This window comes from Papio anubis, chromosome 3, assembly GCF_008728515.1.
Source record: "Papio anubis isolate 15944 chromosome 3, Panubis1.0, whole genome shotgun sequence".
Taxonomy (NCBI): Eukaryota; Metazoa; Chordata; class Mammalia; order Primates; family Cercopithecidae; genus Papio; species Papio anubis.
In genome coordinates this window covers 22,669,331-22,691,346 of record NC_044978.1, presented here as the reverse complement: position 1 = coordinate 22,691,346, position 22,016 = coordinate 22,669,331, and the positions used below count along the sequence as shown (strand labels likewise).

The 22,016-nt window shown below is 34.2% G+C and overlaps 1 protein-coding gene across 3 annotated transcripts in view; it reads right to left on the bottom strand.

Moving 5' to 3' along the window:
- SPOCK3 (SPARC (osteonectin), cwcv and kazal like domains proteoglycan 3) overlaps positions 1–22,016 on the bottom strand; it is a 481,502-nt gene that overhangs the window by 130,401 nt on the left and 329,085 nt on the right. For all 3 annotated transcript variants that reach the window (XM_021938932.1, XM_021938931.1, XM_021938933.1), the window contains one exon: positions 7,822–7,936. In XM_021938932.1, coding sequence (XP_021794624.1) covers positions 7,822–7,936 — 115 coding nt within the window. The remainder of the gene's footprint in view (positions 1–7,821; positions 7,937–22,016) is intronic.

Sequence of the window (22,016 nt, the reverse complement as noted above, 5' to 3'; positions counted from 1 at the left end):
ACCATACCAACTTTCAAGATATACTTTTAACTTAGTTGTTATATAGAATAAAATGTAATACAATTTTACTTTTGTAATGTTTTTGAAATTTAAAAAATTCACAGGCATAGTTTACATTAACATGTAAATAGAAACATCAGTCACATAGTTGCATTTTTTTCCTTTTCTTATTTAGTCACTTGCAAAATGTCTAAAGTTTGTTATTTGCAAATAACAGAAAATGATATATCCATAACAGAAACTATTTACTACTAAGATAAATTAATGTAGTAAATTGATAAATAGTAATTAACCAAGGAATTTCAAAGTATAATTACAAAATAAAAAAGTATAGAATTGTATATACAGTGTCTTTACTTCAACTAACTTACTTGTATCAAATATATTTTACAGAAAAAGAATTCATTTTTATTTATTACTTTTAATTCAATATGGCTTCATTATTTCTTTTCATTCCACAAAACATAGATAATATTTGTCCTGTATCTAAAATTGACAGTCTTTGAGAATTTTTTCCTATTTCTGAAATATCAAAACAACAATTTCTTTATGTGGCTCTGTAAATACTGCATTCATTTTGCTTTCCTTTCTTATTTTGAGGCTTAAAATTATCATGAGATCCTGAAATCCTCCTAGATTTTTTAAGCTGATAAGTTACATAAAGAAACTATAAGCTCAAATATCATTTCAGGAGACTGTTCAGAATGTGTGATGCTAAACTTCAAATGTATTTCATTATTCTTCTATGTACATAAGGATTTCACAGAAGATCTTCTAACTACAAAGCAATTGACCTCATTTATATATTTGGAAAGCTAATACAATCTATAGTAGAATTGTAATAGCAAACATCTCCTTACTATCGTACATTATATTTAATATTGGTACAAGTAAATGCTGTTGAATATGTGGTAGATCATACTTTTTAAGACACATACTCAGTGGAAAGGGGGATGACAGCCATGTGCATTATGGAAGTAATATTTGATTTTGCACTATTATATGTGGGCATATAATTGTTATTTATTTCCTTCCTTATAATAAGCTTGAATGGCATGTGGTTTCTATGTTAGAAATAAAATGTGTAAAGCACACTTAAGGTAAGGTCAGCATGATATAAGTTAAAGTGTAGAGATAGTCTGAAAAACAGTATCACTCCCTCCAGGGTAACTTAATGTGCTTTTTTCAAGAAATGTACTCATCTTAACATATAGATCTCAGGAAAAGAGTTCACCAATATCAACATCTTAATATATCTCAACATATCCATTTTAAACCAAGAAATGCTCAGTTTCTGATTTCATCTTCTGGCCAAACCACACTGTACCATGGTGCTGATGGGGCTTTCATCAATTCTGAGTTGTCGGGACCCAGTTCAAACTTGTTAAATATTTGGACTGACCACTGCTTTTAAGTGAGTGCTTATATTGCATTTTGTAAATAGTTATCTTAAAAGAACATGCCATATTATGTATTGGAAAGGAGTTAAACAAAGAATAAGTATAAATGTCCTTTAGTGCTACAAGAATTAATACAGAGCTATTTCTCACTTTTATATCTGATAACATACAACCACATAAACTCAAAATTCAAAATTTCTAAGTAAAATTAATAGGGAAGTTAAAATTTAGTCCAACATTAGTTTCATAGATAATGTAAAATATCTGTGTAAAATATGAAATTTATTATTTCACACGAAAATAGTCTTCAGAGAGGACATTGAAAACTGTCCCCTTTCAGGTTTGTTCTGTTTTCAGACACATTAATTTAATCCAAGAACATATTTCAAAAAATCCAAATAAGTAAAACTTTATTTTTATCATAAATCATTATGCAACACTTGCCAATAAACTCACTTAATTTTATTTATCCATGGATCCAATTAAACAAAATTACAGAAGAACTTATCATTTATGAATATACTATATTAGCTATGGAGAAGCATGCATGTTGCAAGAGTATATTAATACACTAATGTTCATCTGTTTCTCATTGAAAATTAATTCCATAATTCAGAGGATATAAAAAAATTCCATCATACAAAATTAAATGTTAAAACTAAATTATTCACCACTTGGAAAAAGGCATACATTAATTCTTAATCAATAATACTTTTTCCTTAAATCAGTTAATTTATAATCATAGCACAATAATGAAATAAATTTTGTTTCTTGATAGGGTTCCATAGCATTCAGAGTACTGAAATGAATAATGGAAAAAATGACTGTGTCAGATTATAGAATAACTCAGTCCCATACCTTCTCATATTATAAATAAAATCTACAGGCTTTGTAGTTTAATATGGAAAGAAAACTAAAGTTTACAAACCGATACTCATTGTCCCCACATCCATCTACAAGTAATACAATCAGTCTCAGATGAAGTATCTTTTGTTAAATAAACAGCATCTTTTTGTTTGTTGTGGTTGTTGAATGCTCTCTGACCCCACGCCAAAATTTCATGGATACCAATGATCTCTGATATGAGGAGGACTCATTACACATCCTTCTCAAACGTGTGTCTGGTGTGGGTCCCAAGAAAGAATAAAAGCAAGCACAAGATTTTTGTACTTTACTGCTGGACCCATTGTACTTAGAAATGCATGGCTCACCTCAAGGGCCAAGGTTTGAAAAAAATGTCTTTTAGTAACTCATGATAACAGCATATGAATCATTACAAACTGCTTTCTTTTAACAGTGCTTAATTTGCATTTTAAGACACACATTCTGATAGAAATTGTCAAATATCAAGTGATAAAGAATTTAAGAAAATTTAAATAATGTCACAAAATTATAACTGCCAAAACATAAAAGAATGAAAGTACAGTCATTAACAAATGTGTCCAGATGGTAGTTCACTGTTATCTTTCCTGATGACTTTGATCACCTAGAAAAACTATTTTTAATTACAAAATAATACAATGTCCATTTAAGCCTAATAATTGTATCAAGAAGCAGTATATAACTACATATATCTCTATATATCCCTCTCTCAGTATCTGTAAATATATGTTGCAATGGCCAGTAGCTATAGAAGAATGTGAAAGACTTGTCAAAGAAAATGACCAATAATAACTTTCAGGCTAAAGAATTTTTTACTGATGAGTTGTTTCAAGCTCTCAATGTAGAGATATTTTGCAAAATATGCAAATACATACTATTAACTATAGAAAAAATTAAATCTCTTCAATTTTTGTCACCCAATATGATGTTAAAAGCACCACAAGTAAAATTACAAATGGCATTTAATATATGAAAAAGTCATGTAATTTACTAGGATTCAACAGCATTTTACAGGTATAATCTGTCGAAATGAAATATAAATGCAAAGATGGCTAAATTTGAGGAAATATATCCATAAATCCCAATGATTCATATATTTTATATTTTACAGATGAAGAAACGAGACTCGTAAACTTAATTATATAGCTAAGAACCACACAGCAGTGAAGGACTGGAATTCTAAAATTTATACCCTTAATGAATAAATTAGGCTACTCCACAGGATAACAATGCATAAATCAGAAAGAAATTCCATAAACTGGTTAAACACACACACACACACACACGTGCACATGCACATACACACTTAGGATTAAAGTCTAGTATATAGGATAACAGATTATATGAACAAAGCAAAAAGAGAAATTTGATAAGTTACATGATTCCCAGCTCCCAATAAAAGAAAACTCTAGTTGTATTTTTTAAAATGCAGATGAAGATTAGTAGGAATTATCAACCAAGGGCCCAGAAAAATAAGCTAGCCCTTTCGGTTAGCATTCTATAAATCACCTAGATTACTAAATTCAGAATTATCTTAGAGGGATTCTTTTTCCTTGTCCGTCATATCCAATTGGAATTAAAGTCTTGTGAATTTCATCTCAACAATATTACCCCAATTCAATTTCTCCTGTTATTTCTTCATCTACTATCCTCATTGGGACTTGGTTGCCTTATTTCTAAAATAACCACCCACTCCAACTTCAAACAAACAAGCAAAAATTGTCTCAGTAACATAAGTTTCTCTACGATTTACTAGAAACCGTTAACTCTTTTCAAGTAAAACTTAGAAAAACAGTTTTGGAAATGTTAACTCTTTGCTCAAGAACATAAACATTTTCATATGTCTGACTGAGATAAATTAATTCCAAAGCTTTCATGTCTGGCAATGACCGATTTGCACTGTATCCTCCTTGAAACTATTCTGTATCCTAGAGCAAAGGGATGGTTTTCTTGAAGGTGCCCAAGGCCTTTAGGGTTCCATGTTCCTTTTCTACTTCCTTCACTTTTACCCAGCTTCACCTGTTACTTTTTAAAATAGGTTATTTTCCTTCTCTATTCAGGCTTCACTGAAACTCAACAATTCAAACTATCAAGATGCATAAAGAGTATGTGTTTATATGCATGTTGGGGTTAAAATATTCAAACTGATATAACTTGAAATGAATTAAATTTTAAGAGTTTAGATATATAGAACTATAAAACTCATAATCATAAGAAAAGTAGTTTGAACTTTGGAATACCCAAATTTGAGACAAACAGAAAATATCAATTAAAATGATCTTTTGATTCTAACCAGTGAAATTAATAACCAAATGGAGCACTTTAGATATGTCATACGTCTAAAGTTTACCGTGCTTGTGTACCACTGCTGTGTAGACAACTTAAGATTTGTCTAGGGTAGAAAAATCCAACTGAAAAATAAATGCTTTCTACAATATTTTTTGATGTTATTTTTCAGTGAACTTCTGTCTTGCACGTCCTTTCTAATTCTTAGGATTGCATTATACACACACACACACACACATATAAAATCTGTGGAAGATGGTCTATTCATAGACTATGCTCACAATTATGAATCTCATATATTCCTAGCCATAAAAATATTAGAGGCCTCTAAAAATCAGCTGAAATATCAATATTATTTGAATGAATTTGACCTACTTTACAAATAATACTTTTTATTTGCAATTGAAAAACAAATTAACAAAAAAAGATGGAAGAAAAGGAGGGAATCCATTAAACGACCCCAAAGCACTGGCCTTTGTAATACTAAATGTATGAGTTAGAAAAGGAGAAAAGTGTATAGTTACGTTACTATTGAAGGGTGTATGCTTATCTATTTATGTAAAGTCAGAATCTAGGGTTTAAATCATGGAATGTATGTGTTTTTATTTATTTAAAATACTTGAATGTATGTATTTGGACCAATTTATGCACATTTGTTAATAAGTACATTAGAGAAATAGAGGAAAACTTTATTCATACTTTATGAAGAAAACCTACATTTATTAGTTTTAATGCATTTCAGGTAGAATTAAAGATTCTGATCATAACATAGGAAAACATATTATGGTGCCAATTTGACCTCAAATATATGAAGTCAGAAAGATTTAAGAAATATCTCATTGCTGGTAGTTTATTCCTCACATTTTCTAGAACAGAGATGATATTAAATAGAATTTCCTGCACTGTACAATCTACCTAAGGCATGCTTCTAATGTAAATGACAGTTGAAAGATTAGAAATGATACTAAACTCAGTCTCATATTTCCCCTGTCTCTCAGCCTTTGCCACTGTGTAGAAATGACACTCAAAATTGACTCTGTTTTTCCATAGCAGGTAGCAAAATCCTGTACTTGCGTTGCCCTGACAATTTGTCAGAGCATTAGTTTAAATTCTTCTTGCCTCTCTTTCTACGCACAATTGAACACAAATGATCCTTATCCCTTGATGATATGACTTTTAAAAGTTTGCTTCTTGATATATTAATATACACACTCTACAGAAAATTTGAGTAATGTGAAAAATAATTATTGCTTATTCACAAGAGATCCTCTTTTCAGATGTATTACCTTCCATCTTTAATGCACATAGAGTTCCTTTTGCAGCTTGTGGTTGATTATCATAAATTAATACTACATCAAAAATACCTTTTCCTTCAAAAATCAGTCTAAATACAGGAAACCTCATTGAAGTAAAATCTCGTTGAAAGGCTGTGATACATTAGAGATATACACTTACTATGACCACATTTCAAATGTTGTGCTTAATAGCCTTCAGTGAAAACATTGGCTCATGGATAGTGAACCTGGTAGGACTTGTTTCTAACCTGAAGCGATTTTCAAAGATAAATGTGGTCAATTGTGTCTTCCATTTAATTGTGAAAATATACTCCATCAGGAGTGGTAATGAGGAAGGCACAAACATCAAAGAATTTCAGTTAAAATAAAACCACAATTAGCTTTTGGATTATCTGGGAGCTAATTAGTATATTCAAGTTGGTACTGAAAGTCTTTATTTGTGCCATGTTGAAAACGGTGGATTGGAGGAGATGAGGGCTGAGGACTACAGAAGGACCCACACTGGGTGGTCAAACTTAGACCGGGGCGAGTCAGCAAGGTTGAGGCTTAAAGAACAGGGCTCCTGGGCAACATACATGGTGCAGTGTATACTGCTCGGGTGATGGGTGCACCAGGATCTTACAAACTACCACTAAATAACTTACTCATGCAGCCAAATACTACCTGTGCCCCAATAACTTATGGAAAAAAAAGAACAGGGCTCCTGGAAGGCAGTGTGGCATCTCTCTTCTACCAACTGATGTCATTCTTCATATGATCTAATGATTGAACACTAATTTACCATTAATTTTCAAATCAACTAATTTATTTTTGAATAATAAAATTAACTAGTCTCTCTTAAAGGCAATGCGATAACATTTAGTTTCATTTTGTTTTTTCATCTTAAATATTACTTAATGAGTTAAGACCAATACAAGTGGCACAACTGAGGTTTGGAAGTTATATCTGTAATAAAATATTTATATGGTATTGTAATATGGAATAACAAGTATATCATGCTCAACAAAATACATAAGTTTATATTAAAGAAATTTCATACTCAATACATTTTTACTATTTGAATATCCATTCTTCACATTTTTAAGAAAAAAGGGGAAAAATTACTTATCCACATTAATAAGGGCACCCAATAATAATTATTAGGAGAGTTCAATAGTAATAAATTATATGATAACTGTTGAAGACAGTACTCTAATGCCCTAAAATATCTTTTGACTTAAAGATGTATCTATTCTCCACACTTCCTTCTTTATCTAGAGGTGCTAAGGACTGGAGCTAGCAGCCATGGAGACTTTTTACAAGGGAATAAACAATATTTCAAATATAATAATGATACCATGTACACTATAATAAATAATCTTAAGAAAAGTCAGGTTATATACTATAGTACATATCTGGTTAAATGTATTTTATTTTTATTTTATTAGATAGTAAACTAATGAAAACAATGATTAAAGACTTCATCTGGTCAAAAAAAAGTTTAACTTATAAAATTATTACACAGGAAATTATGAAACACAAACTGTATACATGGGGCAGACATCTTTATTTAAAATGGTTAGTATTAATTGAGCAGTTGCAGATCTGATCAAACAACTTAATTACTTACTGCTTTATCAATAATCAGTTTGCTGCTCTAAAAGAAAAATATAGATCTAAAACACATGTTTTAGACACAACTATTTACAGAATGCATTGGTTTAGATTTCTTCTATATGATGATCACATAGGAAAGAAGTGTCTAGTTATTACTATCAAAATAAATAGAAATCTATGGAAAATCATTTTTTGCTATAATAGTTGAGGCTAACAGGAAAATATCTTCAATAAAAATATAAATGATATTAGGCATTTGTATAAAAACAAACTTCATTGTGTATTTAATGATAACATTTATTGCAAAATATTTTAGTAGAGAGGGATGAATGTAAAATTATAAATATATTTTTGTCACTTACCTCTCTCAACATTTCTGCTTGTACTGGTGGGCTTATCTGAAGGACATGGGCAATGTCCTTCACATTTGACTGAGATCTGTTTTCCTAAGACACATGCCTGATATTCTAGTTTGCACTGTATAAAAAGAGAAAAAAAAAGTAATTCAAATGCTTTAGTTATATCAGTAGAAACTCAAGAAATGTTTAGAAAGAAAGGTAATTTTTATGCATATAATTTGGAGATTTTTCCATGAGCTAATACATCTCCAATAGTAAAGTGCAGTTTTACACACTTACGTAGTGTATCACTGCTCCATAAAGAAGGCAGAAATGCAGTTGCCTTGGTATCATTTTAGTGAACAATCACCGAGAAATATAGTCGTTTTAAAAGTCCTTCTTAGTTTGCCAGATCTATTACATGACATGAATAGAAAATTTTAGAATCAAATGGAGAGAGGCATTACATAGAGTTTGACAGTACATCTCTTGAGCTTCTTAAATGTAATCTCGGTTTTGGTTACTTAAGTAAGCATGTCTTCTCTTACTTATTGAACTCTCAGTTTTGGCTACAGAGACTCTATGCATCAGTCTTTAGCCAGTGGCTTACACAGCATCAAATGGCCCATCTTATATCACCCTAGGCAAAGAATTATAAAATATATATTTGTAAATTGATGTGTTCGTCAAATAGTTCTATAGTTTCTTGTGGTTTCCCACAAACATAGCCCTATAGCTCAAACATTCATACACATAGAGAACAAACATATATATTTACATACAAAATAAATCAAATATTTAGGTAGCCTTTATATAATATACTCTGTGTGCATATATATTTCACATGTACTTTTGGTGTGATAATGTGCTTAGTGTCTCTCTAATCCTTGTGTGCAAATGGTTTTTAGACTGAATTTCCCATAGGTCTTACATTGGAATTAATGTGCATTTGTAATAAGATATTGTCACCTAAGAATGTTTCTACAAGCCCCAGACTTTATTTCACTTGTTTTACAAAAAAACAGTATAGCATGTCTCTCTTCTCTCCTGTGGTGCTTGTATGACCATAGGATTGAAAACAATTAAGACGGTGATGACAGTGCATTTCTGATTCCACCACACATGTAATGGAAAAGGATAAATAAGTGGTCTAGAAGAGAGGAATGCCTGAATCTAAATTTTCTGCATACCATCTTCTAAAAGTGACATTTAGGGCTGGTTGCTCAAATGTTTTTAGCCTCAATTTTCCCATTAAAAATCTGGGGTAATGATACCTAATTTCCAGAGTTTTAAGAACCAAACAGCCAGTTTTTCTCCATGCAGTGGCTATCATGAACCAGGCTCTCGGTAAATGCTAATAAAAGCTGAATACTCTTAAACAATTAAAAACATTATGACACACGAGATTTTCATTTGTTTGCTAACTTCTTAGTTTAGTTTTAGTTGTGTTTGGCTTGATTTTTTTTGTAAACATTACTCCTGGTAGAATTTTAAGCCTAAGTATCTTTCATTTATTTCTAGGACAATATTTTATAACTGCATATTTGACATGATTAAAAATTATACTCCCAGTTATGTGGTCAACTTTAGAATAAGTGTGATGTGTTGCTGAGAAGAATTTATATTCTGTTGATTTGGGATGGAGAGTTCTATAGATAGATGTCTATTAGGTCTGCTTGGTCCAGAGCTGAGTTCAAGTCCTGAATATCCTTATGAATTTTCTGTCTCGTTGATCAGTCTAAGATTGACAGTGGGGTGTTAAAGTCTCCTGCTATTATTGTGTGGGAGTCTAAGTCTCTTTGTAGGTCTCTAACAACTTGTTTTATGAATCTGGGTGCTCCTGTATTGGGTGCATATATATTTAGGATAGTAACTCTTCTTGTTGCGTTGATCTTTTTACCATTTTGTAATGCCCTTCTTTGTCTTTTTTGATCTTTGTTGATTTAAAATCTGTTTTACCAGAGATTAGGATGGCAACCCCTTCTTTTTTTTTTGCTTTCCATTTGCTTGGTAAATCTTCCTCTATCCCTTTATTTTGAGCCTATGTGTGCTCCATCTTTTAAGAGTCAATAATTATCTTCCTACTCTAAAAGAAATAGATCTTGCTAACTAAAGTAATATGACTTCTTTAGTGGTTACTGCCATAATTTACTCAGAGAAAATGATTTTAAAATTAAATAGGGTAGACTTTCTGGCTCCAATCGACAAATGCACCAGTGACTAATTTAATTCAGCTTCAGCTGATATCAAGAAGCACTGAATGCACCCAATAGCTAATCAGATTACTCATGTCTCTACAATATTTTTATTTTTTCTTGTCAAGTAACTCCTTAATGGACAGTTGAAATTCTTAACTAGCCTTGTGACAAATGATTAAAAATTATTAAGGACTTTGAACATGTTTATAGTAGCATATTGGTGCTTTCAAGAGAACAAAACACTTTCAATGATATCATTATTTTTCATTATTCAATGCTTCAAAAATTGAGAAAAAATGTTTTTGTCAGTAAAATCACAGCACATTTTTAAATGTAATTAAAAAGTCCAATATCTAATCAAAAGTAGACATAAATAGTTAAGCAATCATGAATGTTTTAATGAAGGCCAAATGAATTATATGAAAGTTTGGAACTTCAAATTTAATATTCTGCACTGTAACTTCTGTTAACTTAATATTTCAGAACCCTGAACTGGCTCATATAATAATTCTGATTCATGACATAATTTAAGAAAAGTTCAGGAGCAACTGTTAGTGGTACATGAGCAGACAAAGCCAAAAGTCAATATTAATCTTAGCAAATATTAAATTTTACCATCTGAATATATGTTTATCTCCCTTCATAGATGTGTTATACCACACTCATTTATGCTTTAAACGTAGTTTATTTAGCAGTGATTTTTTAAATATAAAGAACATAAAAGCCTGGCAAATACTTGAATGAAAAACAAACATACAACAACTATTAGTTTATTAATAACAGGAATCACATTTTCTGCCCAAAAGTTGATGAGTCATTTTTTACATCGTTAGGCACTAGAAAAATAACTTACAAGAGAATTACATAATCTTTACAAAAATTTGGTTAATTCTTCATAAAAATATGTTTCACCTTTTAGCTTTCTTTGTCAAAATTACAATTTAAACATTTCAAAGCTGTCTTTATGATTTTCAGGAAATGATAAAATTATAGCTTTACAAAAGTTACTTCATATGTGAAATGATTTCAGAATGATTCTACTCAACAACTTTTTTTCTATGCATTTCTATGAAGAATAACAGAATCAGATGTATAGCAAATATGCCCTTCGTATATACTCATACGATTTTAGCTACTTTTTATCAGAAAGCTACTTAGTTTTACTTACTTATGAATTTATTTTGGAAAAAAATTCCATGGAGAATTTTACTGAAAGAATATCAGGACATTAAAAATGCTACTTTGAAATATTTTTTAGCTATACCCACTGATTGCATTCTAATTAATAATGTTCAATTTACTTAATTACCACAAAGCTGAAATATTTATAAAGGTATATGTGAACTAAAATATCACATAAAGGCCAAGCTCATTAGTCTATAATTACCAAAAAATGCAAATAATGTAGTGAAAGACATGATTAATGCATTCCTGATTATCTAAGACCCTGAGTATTGAGATCACTTAAGTTATAAGTTCTTGTGAAAAGCAAGCCTGCAGATGATTTTGACACTAGTCACAGAAAGTTATTTTATAGTCATTTGTTTAATAAGAGCATTGAAGAAGAAAATATGATCATACTATTGGACAAAAATGCAGCATATGAAAAAGATTCCACCTTCAGGGTCAGCAAACACTGGGACAGGTTGTTGTTACCAGTTTTCAAACTGATGAAATCATCATGGCCCTGATATATTAGAGCAGAGGTTTTCAGCTGGGGATAATTTCGCTCCCGCCTTCTTGGGGACATTTGAGACATTTTTGTTTGTCACAACTGGAGGCAGAAGGGAGAGTGATTGTTTCTGGCATCTACTAGTTAGCAGCCAGGAATGCTGCTAAACATCTTACAATGCACATAACAGCCCCTACTGATAGAATAAAGATTTATCTGGCCTCAAATGTCAACAGTGCCTAGATTGAGAAGCCTTGATTAGGCATTAGTCTACTGTAATGCAATGAAAGGGTTAATTCAATTCTCAACCTCTCTTACATATTTCCCTTAAGAATTAGGAATTTTTTCTTGGGCATTCACTAAAGTAATCCATATAAAATAATAATTCTACAAACCAACTGCCAATAACAATTCTACAAACCAACTTAATTATCTAGAGAAACCAGAAAATACAAATCAGCTAAAACAAGAAAATATACAGTTGACAATGGCCTCCTTTTGTTAAGGCACCACTATATGTCAAACACTGTGTTAAGCAGTTTAGATGTATTATTCTTTTGATCATAAAAATAAGATAGACATATTTTTACAACACATTTTTCAAATTAAGTTTAGAGAGCTTATGCAACTGATAAAAAATATATGGCTGAAATGGTATTCAAGCACTATTTTATAGTTCTAATGTAGAACAAGTACATAATCAGCAGAGAAATAGCAGCAATGTTATTTTTCTTATGGTAGCGATACAAGTTTTCATTCAAGTGAAAAACAATCAGAAAATATGGAATGTCATGTATCACTTTTTTATTCCCCATTTTAATCTATCTTGGACGGACTGATGTATTATATTTTTAATGCTGTAAATAGCCAATATCAAAGCCATGCTTTGAACTCTCATAAACATCATTCCTCATATTCAGCTGCAGCCAACCCTTTCCCAAGAAAACACCATTCACTAAGATTCTTCTGATCCCTATTGAATGGTGTTTCCCATTCAAACATAACCACAAGAGGAAATGAAGACTCCAGCCTTAAATCCATTTGTTCATCCAATCAGGATATATCATTTACACAGAAATGCCTTAATTGTAGCATACATACACACACAGGAAGTTAACCCCAGTAACAGCATTAAAAACCCTCTGCACCACAGTGGACACTACACCATTGTTCTCTCTGTGGAACACTCTACATTTCATCATGGAATACCACCCTGCTTCATTGGAGGAGCATTTCCTTTTCTCACCAGAAACTTGATTTCAAAAAACTTCTTTTTATATCACAAAATGTTATATTAATCATATATCATACTGGCCTCACCACAGGGAAAGAAATGCTTGTACCACAGAGCAGGTGAGAGTCATTTTCCTGCTTTCTTAATTCAATCAGAGGGAAGAGAGGCAAGCCCCTTGCAAGGGCAACACTAGAGATGTGAGCATAGGTGCTCCTAGGCAAACTGAAAATGAGAAATGGACCCACAGAGTCCTGAGAATATTAAAATTCTTAATTCAAGCAGTCTCTAAGGCTCACAGATATGCAAGTTAATTTTTCATTATACCTTATGCTTCAAACTTTAGGCATTCAAGATAGCATCTAGAAACTGGGCATTGTAAAGGAGTAGTTGAATTTAAGCTAACTAAGCTGAGATGAGGGAAGTAAGGACACTACAACCCAGGCTGGTAAGTGCGCAATCCTTGTCATGTAGTCATGGACAAGTTAAAATACTGCTCCAGTTGGTAACCAGATTAACCGACCAAGGAGAACTGCCAGGAAAAAAAGTAACAAAACTATACCTAACCCTTAGCTTGCTAAACACATTCTCTCATATGTACTATATCCTTTGGACCAGTATATCTCTAATTTTCCAAACAGGAATTATTAGTACGAATATTTTATTTTTCTCCCAAAGCTAAACACATCTCAAAATACTCTGCAAAACTTTAGCATTTGACACAAAGCTCACAACAGCCTGTAGTGGCATATCAGAAAATGCCCAAAAGAAAACAACTGGACACATGGATGATCCTAAACTTCAAAATGTGGTAATAAATTTTAAAAATTGAAAGATCAAAAGGCTAGTAGGTTTATCTTATAATAATTTGATTTTATTTGTTTAATTAAACTTTGTCATTCAAATCAAAATTCTTGTTTAAATTATTATGGATTAATGTTGCTTTCAATTAAAATACCTTCAAGTAAAATAAAACCTATAAAAATATGTTGTTTAATGATTTGTATGATACATATGATTAATAAAATAATTTTTACTTACTCTTACCTTACTTTTTAATTATTTATCTTAGTACATAATACGAGCTTTGTCAAATAACAACTAAAAGGATTTTTCAAAGAGATACAAGTGTTGTTAAAAATAATAAAAAATAAGATGAGAATACAAGGTCATGAGGATAGCATTTCAGAAGAAATTAATTTTACAGATATAAATGAGAGTCAAATTTTTAAAAGAATGGGAGTAAGCAACAAGGGATGCACTGTAAAAAAAAAAAAAAAAAATGTAAGGAGCCGAAAGATTCAGGGCAGAAGGTTAAATTTAGCTAACAAGAGAAAAGACTTTGAACACTTCAAAGCAGTAGATGATTTCAATGGTTACCCAAACATAAAAATACTGACGTGTGATAGCTTGTACATACATTTCAATGTCTATGTGGTTTACATAACTAAATTGTTATATTAACTGCTTTAAAATACATAAAACATGCAGAAATTCCTTGTTTATTATGCTTAAGAAATACCAAGGGCTTATTTTAAAACACGTACTATTTTTATAACCAAGATACATGTTAAATGATCAATGGTCCCCAAGCCGTTTTATGCACTGGTAGCAATAGTACATTTTGGGATTTCTAAATGTGAAAGATGGGCAAGAGCTGGTGAATTTAGCTTTGACACAGTTATACGAACACATAAAACGTAGCGTTTCCTCTGTGTAAAGTCTCCCCTTGAGTAAATCTGAGGGATTAACCTAAAAAGCCATGATTTCCTGAGCCTTAAAATGCCCTCGGTTGACTCACTTCAAGAAAATTTGTACATCTGACACCAAGGCCCAGAATACACATTTGGGAAGGAGAAGTCCTGGCAATGGTGGCATAGTGAAGAGGAAGGAACTGTTAATCAGAGCGGTTAAAACATTAAGAGTAAGTTTCTATAGGAAAAGTGACTATAAAAAGGAAGAATCATGAGGTTAACATGAAATAGAGAGAGTGGAAACAAACTAGTTAACCTTTCAAAGGTTAAAAATACATTAACTAGTTAACCATTCAAAGGTTAAAAATACATTAAATATTGTAAAACACAATAACGATCTTTCTAGGATTCGCATGCACAAAAACATGTCTGGAACCATTTCTATAGGCACTTTGTGTATTTATGTTGTTAAGAAACACACAATATACTCAACATGAGATTATACTGATCTCTCCAATTCCATTTGTCAAGAGGAACACACTCTGGGTTATCAATCTCAGGGGAGAACCCTACACACTTCTGTCTATTGCATCTTAACATGGGAGTCACCAAGAGAAACTTTCACAAGGCAGCCCTGGAAGAAACAATGCTTTACTCACTTGGGGAAGAGACAGAGCAAGATGGGCTTCAATGTGTTCGGACCCTGCCCCCACCCATGGCTAATGGACCCTCCAGCAGCTGACACAAGGCAACTGATGCCCACCCGTTTCCTGCTGCAGTAGAGGGACCCATCCTCTCTTATACGGAATCTGAAATCCTGAAAGCTTTGGGCCTGCCTGGGGGCCACAGAGGTGCATGCTTAAGCAGAACAAAGAAACACTCATTACATTTGAAACAGGAAGAGATACTCCCACACAAGGTGCTAATACAAGCACAGGCTGTGTGGCCTTCCTATCTCTCGGTAAGGAAGTGTTCCAGGCTCATGGCCCATCTTTATGTGGATGAGTGGGGGTCAAAAGACTGCACATGAGATTACCTTCCCCAATGCCAATCCAACATATCAGCATTCTTTGCCGCTTGCCTTTTTCCATATTTGTAAATATTTTCTCCGTGAATGAGAAACTTACATTTAGTTATATGTTCAATCAATTTTCTTAAATGTGCAATAGAATCTGTCTTACATTCTTGCTGCCTTCTTCTGCAGTATAAAATTCTAGGAACTTTTCCAACTACACGGCCCATGTTCTTAAATACAGGTGGGTTTACCATCAGGACTATATTAGAGAGCTCAACCCTTCCCCTCTTCACCAATCGGGGGTCCCTCTGATTTACTTTGAGTCAGGGAGGGCAGGGGAAAAGATTAACTTTTTTTTCCCCTGTAGCTCCATCAATGACTAAGATTACTAATATCTCACTATGTGCTGATGAGATATGACAGTTTGTCCCTGTAAAAATTGATTTATATATCTCGAGACTATTTTATTATATACTTCCATGATTGGAACTATTGTATCAGATTTTCCAGTTAAATTAACATATTCATCATTATGTAATAATTCTCTCTGCCATTTTCTGTGGTGTTTATGTGAAAATCTAGTTTGTCTAATATTAATAGAGCTGCCCTATTATTGTGTAGTGTTGGGGACAAGTACCCAATGTATTGCTGTACCTTGTGGGAGCAGAGACACTGACAGCCTTTTGTTCTGTATTATCTATTCAATTTTGTTTGTTTAGGAAATACAGTTGCAAGACAGAGATAGTGTCTAAGTACAATATTCCTTTGTTTCTGGCCCAGGGTATTATGTCTTCTGCCAACCTCCAAGAAATTGCAGCATCTTGCAAATAGGATAAAATTTTCAGACCCTTCACAATTCTAGTGGTTTTTGGCAATGACAATGAGATGCTGGCTGAAAAGTGACTTTCTGTAAGTGAAAGAACAGAGGTCCCACAGACCATATTAGAAGACCCAGTAGTGAATTCTATCACCCAAATCATGAACAAGGGTAGTGAAAGGCTCACCCATATTCTCTGTTATTAAAAGTTTCAAGCCTAGTCTGGGTGCAATGGCTTATGCCTATAATCCCAGCACTTTGGGAACCCAAGGCAGGAGGATAACTTGAGGCCAGGAGTTTGTGACCAGCTTGGGCAACATAGTGGGATCCTATCTCTACACAAAAATTTAAAAAAAAAAAAAGGTGGCTGGACTGGTACTGTGCACCTGTAGTCCAAGCTACTCAGGAAGTTGAAGCAGGAGGATCATTGAGCCCTGGAATTCCAGGCTGCAGTGGTCTGATTTTATCAGTGCACTCCAGCCTGTGTGACAGAGCAAGACCCTCTTCTTAACATAGAAAAAACATTTTTCATGTCTGGACAGTAGGTTTGGTTCAGACTGTTCCAATGTGTTCCAATGGCACTTTGGTCAGTTATTGCTCACTCATCTCTGGGCAAGGGGAGGAAGGGTTGTTATCTTGACAATGGGTTCAAGGTTTCTCTCTCTCCAAGTGAGACAGAAGGCCCAGTACACTCATTCACATATACTGAAGAACTTTGCTATAGGGAGTGAGTCAAGCTTTTAAGACTGTATTGGATGCAGGCACCCAACCCAAGTCACTATCATATCTGGTTCTGTTGGAGAAGGTGGCACAGGTTTCAACTGGTAGGGTTTGGGCAGGGTTTACACTGTGAAAGGTAATAAGGAATGTAAGCCAACATGAACTTTCATGTGAGGCTTTTGGGGCCAATTCAATGCATGCTATTCTTGCTTCCACATCTGAATTCACATTAGGTAGCGATGTGCTATGTATTTGTACTTTTTTGTCTGGTAAACGGTAGAAGAGATTCTTCCTTACCATGAGTGAGCCAAGATCCATGTGTAAAGAAGTTTCCTTGTGGGAGGTGGAAACCTTTTATCGTTTGCCACAAATAGGTGCATATAACTTCATACAATGATTAATTTCATGTGTCAATCTGAATGGGCTAAGGGATACCATATAGATGGTCAAACATTATTTCTGGGCATGACTATGAGGATGTTTCCAGAACAGATGAGCATTTGAATTGGTAGACTGAGTACAGAAGACCCTCTCACCAATGTGGGTGGGCATCATCCTATTGGTGGAGAGTCTGGATAGATTAAAAAAGGCCGAGGGAGTGCAAATTGCCTCTCTCTGTTTGAGATATCTATCTTCTGTCCTCTGACATCAGCACTCATTTCTCTCAGGGTTTTGGACTCACATCTGGGACTTACACCATCTGTCCCTTGACTCTCACACCTTGGGCCACGGACTGAATTACATCATCAGCTTTCCTGACTTTCCTGCTTGTAGACAACAGATCTTGGTACTTGTCAGCATCCATTACCACGTGACTCAATTCCTGTAATAAATCTCCTCATCTCTCTCTCTCTCTCTCTATCTCTCTCACCCTCTCTCGATATATACATATATGGGTTGTAATTCTGTGGATAACGCTAACAAACCTTAAATGCCTACAACTTTTCCTATGCAGATGATACCCTGTTGTTTGTCAAGTCCAAAGTCTCAATCTCAATGACTCTGACTGCAGTATTATTACACCTCTGTCAGAAGAGATAACTGAAAAACCCTAACAAAGTTTGGCATCTGTTCAGTATATTTCTTTTCTTTCTTTCTTTTTTTTTTTTTTTTTTTTTGGAGACAGAGTCTTGCTCTATCACCCAGGCAGGAGTGGAGTGCCATGATTTCGGCTTACCTCAACCTCTGCCTCCCAGGTTCAAGCAGTTCTCCTGCCTTAGCCTCCTGAGTAGCTGGGATTACAGGTGCCCACCACCACACCCATCTAATTTTTTTTTATTTTTAGTAGAGATAGGGTTTCACCATGTTGGCCAGCCTAGTCTCGAACTCCTAACCTCATGATCTGCCTACCTTGGCATCCCAAAATGCTGGAATTACAGGCATGAGCCACCGCTACTGGCCCCTGTATACTATATTTCTTAGGGCTATGTGGGTGGATTTACAATGCTGATCTCTCCAACAGTGAAGAAAAACTACTATCTCTTTGATTTTTGTCACCAAAATGTAGACCCAAAATCTTATTGCATTCTTTGGGTATTGGAGAGAGCATATTCCCCACTTAGGCATTCTCCTTGGTCCTTGACAAGTCAACTAAACTAACAGGCTGATTTGGAAGCCACCCAGCAAGTTGTGTCACATCTCCTACCTGTGGGGCTCCACAACCCTAATGAGCACCTTTAGCTACAAATCTCTACTGAGACTTTTTCTGATAATGCTGTCGCTGTTCCAGTTTTACCAGCTGACTCTGACAGCATCACTGTACTATTTAAAACTAATAGGTGTTATATGTTAGCTCCTTGGACTACTTGCAGTCTGACAACAGTTCACCTTTTATCACCAAATCTATTCAGTAATGGGTTGACCAGCAAGGTATTTAAGCACTTTCCATGCTCCTGATCATCCCAAGAATCTGATATTGTTAGGCATCGGGATTGGCTCTTAAAAAATAAACTCAAAAAGATTTATGTCTTTGCCTCCCTCACCCCTACATGGTTCACACACCTTAGTAAGGCAATTTGGTCCCTGAATTTTGCTGTCCCCAGAAAAGGAGTATACCCTCTCACTGGCTCCTGGGTAGCGAATAAGATGAAAGGAGGTTATATATACCTATTTTAAACATTGAGGAGTTCTCTTTACTTCCCCTAACAGCAACTGCAGGCTGTCTTGGTTGCTGCACCCTCCAGTTGGCAGCCTGTCCAAAGGGAGCCTTAGGGATTCAAACTCAATTGTGGATCACACTGCTCTTTGATTCCACTGACAGTAGTCCACGCAGGCCACAGATGAAAACATAATGGGTCTCTCTTTATAAAACTTCCCCTGTCCCTCCGAATAGACTCTTATGGACACAATGTTCTTGTGTAAAGTTTAGGAGTTGATGGAAAGAAAGAAAAATTTTAGTGACTATAATGGGACCCACTAATCTTGTGGTGATAGAAGGGGAACAACACCAGGTATTCCTGGAGAGGGAACACCTTAGACTCTGCAATAAATAGAGGGACAAGAAACATTCATGAGCTTTTGTTTTTCCAAGCCACGCTGACGTCTTTGCTCCCCAAGGAAAATGCCCTTGTGTGTCTCCCAAAATGTTGCAAGTGTCTTAAAGTTAACTGCGTGCTGGATCTGACTTCCCCAGACATTCCTTTTTCCATTTCACTTAACCTTACCAGAGAAGTCTAGAAACAAGAGATGGCACCAGCTCCTGAACCTCCCATGTAAATCACCTGTCAACACCATCAGACGTCTTTCCCACCTCCCCTCTCATTCTGTGGGGTGAATGAATGCTACCAGTCTGGTTGCTAGACAAACCAAGACAAATTAGGCACACTTCCTTCAAGCTATCACTCCAAAAACAAGGAGTAGAGTCTATTATTCTAACTGAATTGGGAAACCTGAGATCTGACAGCAGGCTGGAGAGCCATATTTGATATACTGTCAATCTATGTCCCATGAACAATGTAGGTCCCACCTGCAGAGTCACATCAGTTTTAACAACAATTGCTTTCCGGGGCACCATATGCACTATTAGCATTGTACTTCCAGAAAGGAAACCAGGCATTAACTTGTTTTTGTCCTGAAAATAGAGTGACATACACTTCAGGGGTGGTCTTAGAGACCCTCATCTACTTTAGGAAACAGCACCAGTAGATAACGTAGCCCTCAGCTAACTCAAGAGCTCTCTCTAAAATTATTTATCACAGGTGACATATTTCCAAGTGTGACACCAGGCTCATTACTTATGGACACCTTGCAAGAAGTTCTTTTTGTAAGAGGAGGTATGCATTAGAAAAGTTGATAATAAATGTTTAACTAACAAATTTTGTGAAGTGAAGTGAGCAATGACAGGATGTTGTTTCTGAAAGGCATTCAGGTCAGTCCCAGTCCACTGACCAGATATTTTGGATGACACAATTGTCCAAGACGCCTCTCTGTAGGTCAAGTAGTGACATCTATGCAATCACTAGTGTATCCTGCTGTACCTGACTTAATTCCATAGGCCAAGTAGAAAGGCCAAGACAAAAACGTAAGGCAAAAGTCACATTGGATATATAAGGTAGATCTGGATGATGTATGTGATGTTTCCAGGAGGCTGGCTCTGAGACCCTGGAGTAGGGGGTCGGAGACACTGCTGAGATAAATTTTTGCTTGCAGGTTTGTATCATCCTCCTGCTTAGAGTTCTCTCCATGATATCCTTAATTAAAGGCTACATGAGATAAATTGAACAGATTTGGTTCAAATACCTGTTGATGGAGTGGCCTACGTAGAGGAACATTCTCTAGAAGCCAAGATGTGGAAACAAAGGGCAGATACTGTTTGGAGGCAGATGTCCTGGGTTCACTCACATTTTTGCACATCATGCAATCAGAGGCACTGACAGCTTCTGTGCACTCTTTTCAAGGATGTTTATGTAGCAAACGGACTTAGAAGGTATTTCCTTCTGAAATATTGGCTTTTGAACTTTTAAAAATTTTCTTTCAATATTGTAAGTGTACATTTCCACCATTTTTTGAATCACATTAATCTTGCTGAATACTTTTTGTTGGTATAATGGTACGGTATTTTTGGTAGGTCATATGGCTTTTCTGTCTGGATGGACTTTACTTTGGTAATCTCTCATTTTACTGTAATGTGTCTAGACTTGAGTTTCTTCTTATTTATCTTACTTGGTATACACTGTGTTTCCTGTACTTGTGGAATCATGTATTTCATCACTTCTGGAAAATTCTCAACCAAATTCTCTTCTAATATTTTCTCTGTGTTATTACTTTGGATTACTCTTTCTATATTTCATATTAAACTTTGGCTATTTTTTCATTCTACTCTACAGTCTATATATTCTACCTTTTTGGTTAATTTTTCAGAAATATGTATGTGTATGCATGTACACACATATTATATATAAAATATTTGTATATATTACACACATATGTAATATATATGATATATACATATATTACAGTTTATTATTGTATGTTACATACATAATACATATGCATGTACACACATATATATAAGTTGTAGCTCATTATCTTCAAGTTCATCTAATCTGTTTACTGACTTAATTTTTAATTATATAATATTTTAATTAAATAAATGCTATTTGGTTCTTTTAAAAACTGAGTATTTTTTTCTGAAAGTATGTTTGGTATTGCTTGAATATTTCAATATCATTTTTAAATTTTTAAATGCTTCATACATTAATATACATTATACAATTGATGTCTGTTAAGGAGCTGAGAACATTTAAGGGATCCTCCCGATACTTGGAAGCCTCAATATATACTTTCTCTGTAGAAATCTATTATGAATTCAAACTGCTAAGGATTCCACAGAGTTTGTTCTGCCAACTCAAATTCACAAGCAATTAAATAAAT